At 37.9% G+C, this 16557-nt stretch overlaps 1 protein-coding gene across 1 annotated transcript in view; it reads right to left on the minus strand.

Annotated features, from left to right (window-relative positions):
• Positions 1 to 16557, minus strand: part of LOC142455487 (disintegrin and metalloproteinase domain-containing protein 18-like) — a 159375-nt gene that overhangs the window by 109328 nt on the left and 33490 nt on the right. The window contains exons 2-5 of the mRNA XM_075557220.1: positions 12530 to 12608; positions 11276 to 11352; positions 10163 to 10340; positions 2625 to 2690 (exon numbers count right to left, since the gene is read on the minus strand). Of these exons, the coding sequence (XP_075413335.1) occupies positions 2625 to 2690; positions 10163 to 10340; positions 11276 to 11352; positions 12530 to 12608 (400 nt within the window). The remainder of the gene's footprint in view (positions 1 to 2624; positions 2691 to 10162; positions 10341 to 11275; positions 11353 to 12529; positions 12609 to 16557) is intronic.

A 16557-nucleotide genomic window follows, 5' to 3' on the forward strand; every position in this document is an offset into this window, starting at 1 on the left:
CCCAAAGAGCCAAGGCTTGAATACAACAAACCAGCATGTGCCAGGGAACCAATAGAGAGGTCTGTGGGGCTAGCCCCATTCCAACTATGTGGATAACCCCCACCCAGAAGAATGCACCTCAGAAGACAGCACTGAAGCTACAGCTTGAGGAGAGAGGCAAATATGATTAGATCACCCAGGAGAAATGAAGAGGGATGGAGAGAGAGGGGAACACATCCTGGCCCACCAAACCCTGAGGATGATATTCCTGCTCAGAGAAGGCAATGCACAGAGAGGGCCCACCCCACCACAAGACACAATGTTCCCCATAGCGCTATGGGGACGACACTGGAGATACAGTGGGGGAATTGTGCCCAATCTGACCCCACCACACTGAGGCAAAACACTAAGGGCATGCAACAGAGCATCAAGGGGAGCAAAGTGATGAAATCGCTGGAGAATACCAAAAATAGACTACCGAGATAGAGTGTAGCACCCCATCAGATTCGACTGGAAGGCACTCGTAGAGGCCAAGAGACAGACCCTGAACTATTTATAGGCCTTTCCATTTCTGTCAGTGGCTTTCATTTTGTTGTTATTTTGCTTTTGGTTTTTTAGTTTTTATTGTTTTGTTGCTTTTGACTTCCTTTGTTTTTTGTTTGGCTTTGCCTGGTTTTAGCACTTATTAATGTTTCTGCATGTCTATCTAGATAAGATAGGTGGGACAAACAAATCAGAGATGAAATGAACAGGACAGATGGTTCCAAGGGGATAAGGGAGAGGGGAGGTGGGAGCAAGGAAGGGGGTGAGGAGGAAACCAGCCCAGGGACAAGGAAACAACAAGTGAACTAAAATCATCGGTTACCTCGTGGCACTTGATCAAAGGCAGTGTAGCAGCAAGGAATTGCTAGACTCAAATGAAGGCTGAACATAAGGGTGAGACTAGAGCAATGTGAAAGGAAATAGAAGAAAGAACCAGGAGACAAAGGACACGTATAGAGGTCTAGCTACAGGCATGTACATATATAAATATATTTATACATCATGAGAGGAGAATAAATCTATGTACTTATATCTGTGTGGTTAGAACTACGGTTGCAGATGAACATTGGGCCTCCATTCAAGTACTCCCTCAACAAAAAAGAACCCTTTCTTCTAATAATATGGCATTCTGTGATGCTCGCCTTTCCAACACAATTGTTGAAGACAAAATGGGTGCATAAGCAAATGTGGTGAAGAAAGCTGATAGTGCCCAGCTATCAAAAGATATAACATCTGGGGTTTTAAAGGCTTGAAGATAAACAAGCATCCATCTAGCTGAGAAGCAACAAAGCCCACATAGATGAAGCACACCAGCCTGTGTGATCGTGAGGTGTCTATGGGATTACGTATCAGGCATCTAAGACCTAGAACATAATCATACCCAAGGTGAGTTGGAGGGTGTGGGGAGGATCATGGAGTGGATACCCAAAGCCCTTCTGTAGACAATTGGATATCCCTTCACAGAAGGATCACAGGGAAGAGATGAGCCAGTCAGGGTGCAGTATAGCACCAATGAAACACACAACTTTCCTCTACTTTTTTAATCCTTCCTCCCCCCCCCCCACTGTCATGACCTCAATTCTACTTTACAAATCAGATTAGACAAGGTCATGCACCCCTCAGGGCCAACAATGAGAATAGAGATGCCAAGAGGATTAGGGGAAAGTGGGGGAAGAAAGAGAGAATCAATCACAGGATCAACATATAACCCTCTCCCAGAGGGACAAAAAAACAGAAAAGTGGGTGAAGGGGGACAGAGGATGATGTAAGATATGAAAATAATAATTGATAACTTATGAAGGGTTCATGAGGAGAGTGTTGGGGGTGGGAGAGGGGAAAATGAGGAGCTGATATCAAGGGTTCAAGTAGAAAGAAAATGCTTTTAAAATGATGATGGCAGCATATGTGCAAATGTACTTGACACAATGGATGAATGTGTGGATTATGATAAGAGAATTAAGAGCCCCCAATAAATGTGTTTGATAAAATTTAAAAGGAGATTAACAATTTAAAAATATATTTAGAGTAGCAAAAAAAAGAAGAAAACGTAGTCAAATAGCTGAACAGAAATAGCAGAGAACAGCTGAAAAAGAGAAAGCAAATACTATAATGACATATTCGAATCCCGGAGGTAGAAACCAACCAAAGGGAAGCGCACACTTAGCTCTTAAACTGAAAGAACTCAAAAAATGCAAGCCTCATACACCTGGCCCCCATTTGTACCGCACATCTGGGGCTCATTGGAACTTAAGACACATTATTGCGCAACAAGTAAGAGTAGATGATGAGGGACTTTCTTTAGAACAATGAGCAATGTCATAGGCATCAGTCTCAGGTGATGGATGCTTCAGAAAACACTACAGGTGCTATGTTATCACGCACAGCTGTGTTAATTTCTATAACTGTGGGTGAAAGGGGTAAGAGTTTTACTGATAATGGATTAGAGCAGGCAAAGAAAGAGCAATCTCCTTATATGGTAGAGGTGTTGCTGTTGGCAGAAAGCATTGAATCAATTTAGGAACCAAATATCACATCTCCTTATTTGACCAGATGTCCACATCCCACGTTTTAGAAAGAAAGAAGGAAATTGCTCTGTGACTTACCAAATTTTTGTCTACTATGATATGCATTTCCAGATATTGAGGTAATTGGTTCAAAATAGCTTTTTTCTGAAAACAAACCAACAAACATGGGTGCTATGTGTTAGCATGTGCTAAATTTGTTAATAACCAAAAACTACTGGTATGTAGATAAAAAAGAATACTCATAAAACCTTCTTAAGTGTTAAGTATAAAAATCACTGCAAACTAGATAATTTTACTTCAAACCATAATGCTGTTATAAAAGAGTCTTAGTGAGTTTACTTGAGTATTATGAAGTACTATACAAATTAATATTGACTGATAACACAGGCATCTTTATTTTCCTTTGAAAATATAAAGAAATCTATTTGTATCTTCAAATTGATCTGCCTATCAGTTTGCCATGCTGTGGTGGCTTGTGTATTTCTGTGATGTTGTAAGCTGTTACTGGTATTTCAAATGCTAGTAGGGTTACCCAAACTCTGTATGTCACTTGCTTTTATTATTTGCCAATCTATTTGTAATCTCTCTCTATGTGTATGAACATATGTGTTGGTGGTTTTAGGCACGATTCTTTAGAGAAGCAAAATCAGTGAAGCTGATGATTGATAGATGAGATAGATGATAGATAGATAGATAGATAGATAGATAGATAGATAGATAGATAGATAGATTGATAGACATATAGGTTTATACTAAGAAATGGTTCACATAATTTAATAAACTGGCAGACTCCAAATCTGAGTGCCATAGGATTCTTTTATTTTACATAGTTGCAGGGGTTGATGGATCCAAGTTCGGCAAATCAGGCAGCATCATTCTGGCTGCAAAGATGAGTGAAATCTAAGGCCGGCATGTAGGTTGATGCGGATTTACAGGATCAGTAGGCCATACAGCAAATTGCTGGCTCAACTTCAAAGAACTGGATGTCAGATATATGCCTTTTGACGTTTGTTTTGCTTTGTACGACTCAGGAAAACTTAGGTTCTCACAGCACAGATCCCCTCAACGTGGGCCTGGGCACATACCACACGCTGGTTTTGATGCTTGACAAACATTCTTCCTATAAAGGTAAGCAATTCTATTATGAAAGGTTCAAGACAGCCTACTTTTTTCAGAAGTGGTTTTCTAGGACAGCCTGTGCCAGTAGGTCAGACGCTGAACCATTCTGAATTCCTGTACACAAGATCCCCAGAGAAAAAGAAGACATTTATCTCTTGACTGCTGCTTCCATCAGAATTGATTATGGATCCAAGCAAGACAAAATCTCTGACAGCTTCAATTTTTTCTCCACTATATCATGATGTAGCCTACTGGTCCAATTGTGAGGATTTCGGGCATTGTCACATTGGGATGTAATCCACCCTGAAAGCACAAGTCTTCATCTTCATCAGCTAATCCTCTAAGTCCCCTTCCCAGTCAGCAAGCAAGGCTGTGTCATCTGCATATCGCAGGTTGATAAGCTTGCAATCAACCCTGATACCACACTCTTCTTCATGTGATCCAGCTTCTCTGATGACCTGCTCAGCCTACAGGTTGAAGAAGTGGGTGTGAAAGGTTGCTAAGGGTACACCGTGCATGAGGCCCTTGTTCTTTGTGGACGAGTCCCTCTGCATCCATGTGCAGTTTCCACGTGAACACAATGCAGTGCTCGGAAACTCTCAATCTTCTCAAAGCTATCCATCGTGCATTAGGGTCCACAAAACACACACAGACTCTATACTGGTTTCTGAGACTCTATTTTTAAGACAAAAGACAACCTCCTATTTCTCCTGCAGCACATCTGGTGGGTCTGAAGCATCAAACAGGAAGTTAGCAGCCCACTACTTATCCCACAATGCCACCAGGGGTCCTTGAACAGACAGTGGCAGTTGGAAAGGTGGCCTAGTTGTGTGATGGAACCAATGTCACTGAAATATACAGGTAGAAAGTGATGATTAGGTGTACGTTTTATTGCATATGTCTTCTACAAAATTTAAAAAATAACCCCCCAAATACTTTTTGCAGTTACTTCACTATTTTCACTCCAACCAGCAACGCATGAGAGACTCACTTTCTGTGCATCAGCATTTGATATTGCCTCCCCATAATTTTGTCTATCTTCAATTCATAAATGACTGAACATAAATATCTGTTTACTTGTTTATATGTATAACCCATTTTCTAATGTATGTCAACTTAATGCTCACTTTTTAGAGTTATTTATGTAGTCCAGTAATGAATCCCTTGTTTGATAGGAAAATTTACTAATAAGGGATTACTTTATTTCCCTGGTCTTAAAATTATATTGCCCACGTCTGTAGCTTGTTCTTTTGTGTCTGGATTTTGTAGGACATAACTTTTTTTGTGATTGAGGAAGTTGAATTTATCCTTTCATTTTCTTTATCATGAACATTTCATATCTAAGAATTTTTAAAATCAAATCTTATGGCTTAAATATTTATTTTACACTTTAAAATGTGATGCTTTTAGAACTTATTGTTAATTTATGCTCCATCTTGCATTAATTTATGTACAGATATAAAATTTATGTTGTGGCTAATTTTATTGCTAATGGAAAAAGTGTCTTGGAGAAAAATCCTGGAGATCTACTTTTGAAAAACAAAAGAACAACAAAAAACCAGCTATACATTCAATCATGACCATTATTCATAGTATCACAAAAATAATTCCTAACATAAACACAGATGTTTCTCTGTAAGATAGATTTTCATGTGGTCAGTTATATCTTTTTGGCTTCCATATCTAGTAAACACCAAAAAATAAGCAAGTTAAAAATCCATCATTGAGTATTTTGAGAAATGAAAGAATAGTCCTTACTGTCTTAAAAGCTTTTTAAATTTTTAGCTGATTGGTGACAAAAATATTAGGTAAAATTAAAAGAGCATTATTATTAGGTAACTGGTTCCAGATTAGAGACCCAGAGAAATGAAGTTTCATTTCCACATCTACAAACGAGATATTAATGACTTTTATTGAACCAATCTAGATTACAGATCAAACTACTAATGTAAAATATGGATTTGAAAATGTCTCTGCAGAAAAGGATAAATCCCAATTATTTGTTTACTTAGAACAAACAGCATTAAATGCTCTTTTTAAGCGGTGAGAATATTCAACTAGAAGAGGAATTCCTAACGATGAACCGTGGGCTATTGTAAGAATGAAAGGTCTCTGAGAGGTAGGTGGAGGCATCATGATTATCTTTCTCACAATTCAAATTCTTATTTGGCAGGGTCAAAGAGAAACATGACTTTATCTTGAGGATGCTAGTGATATGTTCCTCACGGAAGCGAGGCCACGGGGCAAACAACGGCTTATCCTTGGAGGAGGAGGAGACATAGGTGGCCTCAGCTTCCCCAAAGATGAGAGCTTCCAGACCCCCAAAGTTAGTTCCAATGCGTTCACTAGGGTCCCTGTGCGTGAGACCGGCTTCACTGACGATGGCCGCAGCACCTCTTGAGAGAAGGAAAGGAATATTTGCCAGGAGCATCATTGTGACCACCACTAGAGCTTTAGCATCCCTGTTGAAGAAAATGTCAGTAAAAGGAGCAAAAGAAAGAAACACCTTGTCCCATGTCATTCATATTTTATGCTAAAATGGATCCAGGAAGAATAACAGTGCATAAAGGAGAGACTGAGATGAGACAGTTTTATCCAGAAAATATTACAAGAGGAAACAAAAGCAAAGTGGGCAAACTGTAAACTAAGCTGAGACCAGATATCCCTCTGGCAAACTGTAACTCACCCTAAACACAAGGTAAGACTTGAAGGATGTGGAGCCCTTGAGGGTAGAAATCCCGTGGAAAGTAAAATATGATCAGTCACAAGCAGAAAAAAGTTACCACAGTATATACTGCCTTTTATAGCATGTCAAACTTTCTAAAGGTAGCAAATATAAAAGGAAAAGGCAGAAAACGAAACTGTCTGAAAATACCACACAATTATGAAATTGATATGACATTAATGATAAAAGTATCAGAGAATGGATTTAAATAGCTAAAGTCAATATAAAGTTAATTGATTTTCATATTTTAAAAGTTTGGGGAGTTAAAATGAAATTAAATACTCCACTACATGCAAGATTTGATATTTTTCAGTATCGAATATGTCTACTACTCTCAGGAAGGGAGGAAGGAGTGAGTTGGCTGTCCGAAGGTATGTGTCTAAGCATATTGGCTGTGATTGGATGCTATTCTTAATCAAGTAGATGTTTTTTACCTTGCAATGTAAGTGTCCAGAAGAGAGAAAAATTCTCTTTCCTTGTTATTCAAGGACAAACTTGTTATTACAAATTTTCTCAGCGAACCTCTGTGTATTCTTAAAATCAGTCGCAAAAGCCTGCCATGCTATACTTGATTAATTTAGTTGTCAATATTTATTTAAACATAAAAATGGAGAAACATAGTTCAAAAATGCTCACCAATAAAATTCTATGACAAGATAACTATAAGTAACCTGTACATAAAAGTCTTAGATTTGAAAACAAATATAAGCAAATTAAGCCAGAAGATCTTTCTAGAACACCACAACTAAAAATGCATACTACACAGAACACATACGTAATGAATACAAATACATTATATTCTATAAATATGAAATTAAATTTAAAATCAATTATGAAATAACAATCCCCAAATTAACATGCACACATATGAGACTAAGAAAAAAAATGCTGGTGCATGGAGCAAATATGACAAAGGTATTGTTTCTCAGCACATCCTGAAGCTAGATCTATGCTCTTCTGAAGGCAGTGATTCCATCTTTACAACCGTTCCAAGAAGAATTCGGTGTTTTTCTACTTACACAGCCTCCAAACTCCAGTTTGAATATCTTCACAGGACTCAAATCATGTTCCTTTGAAAGATTCTTTGAGTATGAGAAATAAAAAGACTAACTGCAAAAGATCAGGGCCTATAAGATCTCCTAATGAAATTTACTAACGAGAGCGCTTGTTACTCGCGACCCCTTTGGGGGTCGTACGACCCTTTCAAAGACCCTAAGACCATCAGAAACCACTGATTTCTGATGGTCTTAGTAACCAAGACACCGTCCTCTATACGTCTCCAGGAGGCTCTGCCCACATGCAGATAGGCCCACATACGAGTACCCAGCGTGAAGACTGTTACCACTACACCATGCTTCAAGACAAAATTTCATTTATATGTCATTATAAATAAATATTTCATAATATATAATGACATTGTTTTATTACTAATCACTTTGCTTTAATTATGTCCACTTTGTAGCAATGAAAATACACCCGGCATATCAGATATATAAATGATGATTCATAACAGTAGCAAAATTACAGTTATGAAGTAGCAACGAAAATCATTTTATGGTTGGGGGTGCCACAACATGAGGAACTGTGTGAAAAGGTCGTGGCCTTAGGAAGGTTGAGAACCACTGATCTAGAAAAATGAGCAGGTGTGTGGAAAATAAGAAGAAAAACATATACTGGTGCATATTTTCTGGCCTGTCTCTCAAATATGTAGTTTTCAGTTTTCTTAATATTTCTTCATAAAGATCCAGGATAATCTTACATTCTTTGAGAAATTCATTAAAAACAGTCACTGTCACTCTTGGAGCCAATTGCTGTCTTGGATATAAATAACGCAGCAGATCCCTTCAGAAGCCACGCTGAGGCAAGTGTGTGACTGAGAGAACTTCTCTGTACCCACTCACTGATCTTAGAGGACAATTTTCTTTGGGATAAACTCATGCATGCATAAACTGAAGCCCTCATAGAAATATTTCTTTTTACTGAGTATTTCTAATTTCTCAAACAAATCATAAGAGAATGCATAAATAAAATATAATGTACAAAATTTCATGGACTAGAGTGACTTCAGCAAAAATATAAGAACTGTGAAATCTATGTCCCACAGTAAAAGCAGAATGGAAATTGGCAATAGAATAGTTAGACTAAAGTTTTCTCACACTGTAGAAATTATCCATATGTCGTCAGTACGCCGGCCACTATTTATTCAAGAAGAATCGCTGCATATTGGCCAAGACAGTGAACATTATGCCACTTGTATTTTCCCTCATCCATTCCATCATTAATTGAAAACAAATAGCCCAATGTCCTCATGACAAATGGTCGTATGGCAGCCGTTAGGAAAAGCAAAATGTGAAATGAGGCTGGAACTTCTTTAGTGCTCATTACCAGGGAATTGACAGGGTTTGATCTTTACCATGATTCTAGAACACAAACTTGCACAGTTGTCTGAATTTTATATTACTTGAAGCCTACATTGTGGGGAGCGATGAAATATTTCTGGAAATCTGCAAGATCATAGGCATAGGAGAGTTATACACAATCTCAGGATAATACTCAGAAAAGACCTAAAGATGTCTTAAACTCTCCCTTCTGACGGATATTGAGGACTTACAAAAGTGGAAAATAAAACAAAAGACAGTTGTTAACGGCCTGGCTTAGTGTTGGGTTCGTGTTGAAGGTGTGCTCTACTCTTCACACAGAGAGATTATCCAGAGACTGGCGACATTTGGTTGAATCTCTGCCAAAGTATTAGGTCACTATTAAGGTAACAGAATAAATCATTCAAAGACAACCAACAAATACTGAAGACTTTATAAAATTAATTCATCAAATACACAGAATTTTAAATCAATATAAAGAACTGGGAGGGGGGAGAATCTTATATTTAGAATTATCATACTTTGTTATTTAAAATGTAAAATTCTAGTTCACAATGATGTATGGGTTGTTATAAGAGCTGTAAGAGCCCCCAATAAAATTATTTATTAAAAATATATATGATTCATACAAAACAAAATAAAAGCGTACATGGTAGGCGATGTATGGAAAAAATGAAAAGTATATACACTCTGTAACAAAGTTTGACTAATGGGTTTAGTATAAATGTACTTTACATATATTATTTTAAGTTTGACTAATGGGCTTAGTATAAATGTACTTTACATATATTATTTTAAACATGTCTAATGACATAAAGCAAATGTGAAAATAAAATATTCAAATCTTTTGTCCAAAACAGAAAAGATCTGTAAAAATAGGAAATGTTTTAATCTTAGAAAATATGGAGTTGAACAGTAAATTAATTGAAATGAAAGTTTCATTTGAGAAGCTGAATAGCAAATTTCAGCATACAAAAATAAAGTGTACTTGAAGACAAATTGAAACTACCAAAAAAAACTCTCTGTCATTGAGTCGATCCTGCCTCATAACAACCCTTTAGGAGACAGGCTTTGTAATGTTAAAAGGAATGCTAGTGTTGTAATTACCGTGGTAAGAACACTGAGTCTTTTCTTCCCATATTTCTAAACTTTATGCAATAGTATATCATTTCTATGAAAATAAAAATATTATATATCATGATACAATAAATTTGGATAAATATCATTAAACCGTTTCCCAGACAGCATAGAACAAATTCAAATGTTTTTATTTATAGAAACCAGACATCAAATTAAGTGTTTCTACTGAACAGTTTTCCTTCAGGCAGGTAATTTTCATGATCAACAAACTTCTCCAGAAGTAATTTCCTAGTATGCAATTATTTTAGAGTCACCTGTGAACATACATGAGTTTTATATGGCTGCTCCTTCTCCCATGTCTTTCTCCCATTTTCTGCTAATATTGGTATATCTGGAATGTCATTTTTCACTTGATATATTATGTGCTCAAATCCTGCTGAAGATTCCATTGGTTCAATTCCAATCGTAATATTTTCAAACTGAAGGAATCCCCTGTATTCAAAAGGCAGTAACAATTAAAAGTCTGCAAATGATCCCAGCAATGCTGTGATCTAAAATGTGAGATATAAAGACTCATACTAAACAAGTTTTAAACTAACTTTCTTTGCTTATTCTTTGCAGTCTCTGCCACGAGTTACCGGTTGACCATGTTTATCTTAGTTTTGTTCTCGTCTTTAAAATCTAAATAGAGTATTAAGTGTTTTATAATTTCTGTTATTGCCTTCATCCAAAAATATTTCTAAGGCCTAGTATTTGCTAGGTTGTAAAATATCTGTTGAGAATTTTGATAATAAATTTCCTGTTGCTGTTCTTAATAATGCTTAAAAGAAAAGGAAGGAAGTATGGAGAATGGTTATCCTAAGAGGTTGATATTCATGAAAACGACATTCAAAGTAAACTAATCTGTCACTTGTAAATTATAGAAACCAGACCCCCCAAAAATAAAAAGCTAAAGGAGGACTCTTTTCTTTGCTCTGGAACTACCTTCCTCTTATAACTTTATAAACTTTCAATTACAAATATCTACTCTTACCCTTATTTGCTTCCAGCTGTAAAATGGAGTGTATCTAAAGTGAGAGTCATATTTAAGTTACTAATACCAGCTATGAAAACTAATGGTAATAACATATAGCCAATGCAATAACATTGTCTTAAAGGGGCTTTACAGCTTCTTGAACAGAAACTATTCCTTTATGCAAGTCATAGGAAATATTTCCAGCCCCAGTTGCCTCTAAATATTTCTTTTGAAGGGTTTCTTACTTCCAGGAATTAATTTTAATGTAAATAAAATGAATTTAATCATGAATGCAATATTTAGATTAGACTCGCCTTATATCTATCTAAATTTTAGGGTCTTCCACCCACTGTACTTCAGTTAGAAATCTGTCCTAACTTTTTAGTTTTTATATCAGCTACGACCCTATGACCTTAGTCCAGAACAGATGCTGAGCGTTGCAACAGAATTTTCCACATCTGCAACATATCCTTGGTAATGGCAATGCACCTGAAAAAAAGAGTATAGAAAGCAGGAGGGTATATTAAATTCAAAATGACTAAAAATGTATTTTCAAACATTACAAGACTCTTAAAACTTAAACTCGTTGAAAATAATAAGACTAGGCATCATGCAGAATTTTTAACACAGATTTTCAGAGAAAAGGGATTTTTTCCACAACTTTACTGTATCCTCTAGGAGCTTGCAAACATTCTTTAATATCTGGGTTACATCTATGTTAATGTCATTTCTATGTAAAAAAGCACTGAAATCCATTGCCATCAAAATTATTTTGACTCGTGGTGATCCTATAGGACAGAGTAGAATTTCTCCTTAGGGTTTCTGAGTCTGAAAATCTTTATAGAAGCAGACATCTTCATCTTTCTCCTACAGACCACCGGGTGGGTTCGAACCACTGGCAAAGTTTAACTCGCAGCAATCACAGTGTTCCTTCTATGTATAGCAGTGAGCCTAAAAGGGGTTACAATCATTTGGATGAAAATATTTGTATTCATGTCTTACACTGACTGCGGTCTCATTTCACCCACTTTTCTGCGGTCTGTGCCTCTGGGATGGGGCCATACGTCAATCATTTTGATCAGTTCCCCCCTTCCTCCCCCACCCTTGTCTTTCTCATATCACTGCTGCCCTAATTGATCCTGAGGGGTTTATCTGTTCTGGGTTCACTGTGTTGCGAGCTCTTATCTGTAGCAGTGTACATGCTCTGATCTAGCCAGGTTTGTAAGATAGAATTGGAGACGTGATCGTGGGGGAAGGAGGCATTAAAGAACTAGAGGAAGGTTGTGTGGTTCATCGCACCCTGACTGACTCTTCTCTTCCTTGTGGCCATAAAAAAAAGGAATAATTTCCAAAATTATCAAGGGGCCTGGGGGAGGGAGGGAAGGGGAGGGATAAGGAAAAAATGAGGAGCTGATGCCAGCGGGCTAAAGAAGAAAGAAAATGTTTTGAAAAAGATGACAACATATGTACAGATGTGTTTGACACAATGGATATATGTATGGATTGTGATAAGAGCTGTAAGAGCCCCCAATAAAATAAAAATTAAATACATATATGTATGTATGTATTCAACAGGGGACAAATATATGCTAATGCTAGTGATACATTCTTTTCCATAGAGAAGTATATATATATGAGAATAAAATTGATAGTATCAGGGTCTTACCTTTAAATATGAAGTCTCAGAATGCAAAAATCCACTTTCATTATATGTATAAATCAAAAAATTCTTGGATAAGAATGAGCTAAGAAAAAAAAATATAAAAAGTTTGAGTTGTGAATTCAATATGATGCAAACATTAAAAATTATATTTGCATATATATGACAGGGGAACATGGCCGCCAGGTAAAAAGCACAGGTGGATCTCCTTTTGCATAGGGGTTCTCAGCCTTCCGAATACCCCAAACCTTTCATACAGTTCCTCATCTTTTGGTGACCCCTCTACCATAAAAGTATTTTTGTTGCTACTTCATAACTATAATTTTGCTACTGTTGTGAAAGGGTCATTCAACCTCCAAAGGGGTCCCGACCCACAGGTTCTGTCTAACCACCTTAGCAACTATCACCAAGGACAGAAGTCCCACTAATGAGAGAAATCCTTCACTCCTTGGAAGCCAGAAAATCTACGTAAAAGCTAAGTACACCAAAGTTTGTTTTACGTTGAAGATTACCTAGGCCTGCTGGTTTTTTTTACTATCTCCCTTCACCAGTGACCTGTGGCCTGAGCCATTGTGTGCAATACCCCTGTACAAGTTGATGCTTCCCTGTCCCCATTTCAAGCAACCCAGCCAAACCTCTTGCCTCACAGACCCCTGGGGGCCCAGCGTGAATAGCAGACTGAGTGGGCAGCTTAGTGCCGCCACTCCTACTACCCAGGCAATGCTTCTACCCATCTAAAAGCAAGTGCTTCAGACCACTCCGTCTGCTGTTGCCCTTACAGTTAGCAGCCCATCCTGTAACCACCAAAGGTCCAAGATAAGGTGAAGGGCTTAATAGAGGCAAATCCCACTGAATGCCAGGGCATTCGCATTTGAAAGAAATACACACGTATAACTGCTGGGATACTGAACAACAACAAACATCTGACTTTGGGTTTTTGAATTTTGAGCAAGAACTTTGCCTGTGGTTTAGCTTAAGAGAGAAAAATCTACGTCCATCATTACCCTCCTGGAGGACTGAAAGTTAAAGGGAGCCTGTGGGAAAATGGGATGCTCGCTAAGTGATCACCTGGGTTTACTTGCTGAATGTAAGTGGGGGAAACATAACAATAGGGCTGAACCTACTCCCTACTCACTGATAGGTGTGGATCTGGTTCACAGGGCTTAGATGGATGGACGAGAGCAGGCCGGCTGGTCTGAAGTTTAAGAGTTGTGTGGAACCTGAGCCCATGACATGATGAACTTGAGAGGGCGAGCGTTGTTTAAAATCTAGGAAGTGATCTGAAACAGGGGGAGTCCTGCTTGTGGGGAACTCCTGAGCTTGTGATTCAACAATTGGCCTACCATGGAATAACTCTGACTGAGTTGATATGACCTCAACTATATGAAGAAAATTATGTTTGCCCCTCTGAGCTTGAGAACATTCCTTGCTGATTACATGGATGCCTTGTTCTAGATTTGACTTTGCTAATGGATGCAGGCACACAAGATTGCAAATGGAAAAAAGATTTTTTCACATCAAAGAACACGCCTGTCTCTTCAGAGCACTGTGTTGACAGAAATGGGCTGTTTAGAAATAGGATGCCCAGAGTGAGGGCAGAAAAGTCGTGAAGCGGCTGGCTTACAAACATTCATGGATGGGGGAGATGGTGATAAGATTCAGGTCTAGGTGTTCACAAAACTGCAATTTTTAGGCAAATCATATTTTGTTTTGTTTTATTCACTTATAGAACACAATATTGAAATGGAGCTGGTGCATTTTTTGTTGTATGCATTTTAGTTGTATCCTGTTAGATTCAAACATGACTTTATTGTTGCCTTTATTTGGAGAATATATAGGGTTAAAGAGTTGTGTACTGATGTCAAGCTTAAGAGGTGCAATAAGTGCCAGTAAGATTTTTTTTCCTTTTCTTTTTTTACATTTTATTAGGGGCTCATACAACTCTTATCACAATCCATACATATACATACACCAATTGTATAAAGCACATCCGCACATTCCCTGCCCCAATCATTCTCAAAGCATTTGCTCTCCACTTAAGCCCTTTGCATCAGGTCCTCTTTTTTTCCCCTCCCTCCCCGCTCCCCGCCAGTAAGATTTTATGTTGGTTTGAAGTTATGTGAAAGGTAGGGGTGAAGTTCAACCTATCCATTAGGTCACAGCCTGGTGATGCCTCCTTGGGGATGTGTCCTTCTTATATGAGAAACATTGTGAACATTATTTTTTCTCTCTCTCTGCACCTTAGAACTTCCTCTTTGTTTGGACTCTATGTCTGCCTTTAAGGGTGGCCTCATGGGGGCTGCCAACATGGAGCTCTTACTGCACCCTGCCATGCTTACAACACCCCTGGGTCCGTGGGAGTCTGCATCCATCAGCCTGTGATCCACCACTTCCTGTTTCCGCTTTCTGCATCATCAGCCAGCAGGTAACATGAGTCTGAAGGGGGCCCCAGCTAGCATTGGACTTGGGCTTGAATTGGACTGGACTGGGATGCATCCTTCTTATAAAATTACTTTGTGATATAATGTCCCTTATTATGCACATATGCATGTCACTGGTTTTGCTTCTCTAGACAACTCAGCCTAACATGTCAACTTCATATAGAGAGGGAAGAGATCTAGTATAGGAAAAGAATTCATTAAAAGAAGAACAAAGTAGGGAGCATTGCAATGCCTGACCTTAAAATCAATTACGCAGCCACAGTAATCAAAAGAGCCTGCTACTGTTACGATTATAGATACAAAGGCCAATGGAGAAGAATAGAAAACTCAGAAGCTAAGACATTCACCTATAGGCAACTGATTTTTGGCAATGTCCCCAAAATCATTAAGTAGGAGTGGGAAAGCCTCTTCAACAAATTGTGCTAGAAAAATTGAATCCCCATTTGCAGAAGAATAAGACAAGACCCATAGCTCACCCCATGCACAAAAATGAACTCAATATGGATTAAAAACCTAAAGTAAATCCTGGAGCTATAAAGGATAATCAGTGAGAAAACTAGGGCAAACTTAAGGGCCCTATTTCAAGGCATACACAAACTACCAAATATAAAAACACAAAGCACATGCATTAGAAGACAAAATAGATGACTATGATCTACTAAATATCAAACTCACTAAATATCAAACTCATCTATGTATATTAAAAGACTTCATCAAAAGAGTAAGAAGATTGCCCATGAATTTATAAAAAAATTCTTTAGAAACAACACAATTAAAAGGAACTAACAATTAAATTCTATAGAACTCTGTAACACCTCAGTCAGAAAGAGACAAATAAGCAAACCAATTAAAGGTGAGCAAATGATATGAACAGACAGTACATTTTTAAAAAATTTCACTCAAATGGCTAATAAACATATGAAAAAATACTCCTGATGATTAGTCATCTGGAAGATGCAAATCTCCTTATACCTACAATTCAAGAAAACAGGAAGCAGCAAATGCTGGAGAGGCTGTGACCATATCCACGGTTGGTCAACTTGTAAGCTTGTACAACCATTGTGGAAAATGATATGGCACAAGCTAAAACAACTGGGAATAGAAATCCAATATAACCCAGAGATGCGTTTGCTGGGTAGATGCCCCCAAAGAAGTAAGAGACATAACAGAAACAGACCTATGCCCTCCCATGTATGTCTCAGCACAATTCACAATACAGGAAAATTAGAACAACCCAAACACCCATAAATAAAAGAGTAGCTAAAGAACCAGTGGTACATAGACACAGTGGAATACTATGCATCCTTCAAAACACGGTGATGCAACCAGGAAAGACCTTAGGACATAAATGGAACTGGAAACCAATATGCTGAACAAACACAATCAACAAGAACAAATATTAGATGAGACCACTTGTCTATCTCTGTTATCCTGGAAGCTATATCACAGGTCTTTTAAATGCTGCAGGGTCACCCTAGGTGAACAGATTTCAGTGGGGCTTCCAGACTAAGAATAGACAATGAAGAATAACTTGGTTTCCCATTTCAGGGGAAAGAGCCATTGAAATCCTTAAGCATAGCTTTGGAACACTGT

The sequence above is a fragment of the Tenrec ecaudatus genome, chromosome 8, assembly GCF_050624435.1.
Source record: "Tenrec ecaudatus isolate mTenEca1 chromosome 8, mTenEca1.hap1, whole genome shotgun sequence".
Lineage (NCBI taxonomy): Eukaryota > Metazoa > Chordata > Mammalia > Afrosoricida > Tenrecidae > Tenrec > Tenrec ecaudatus.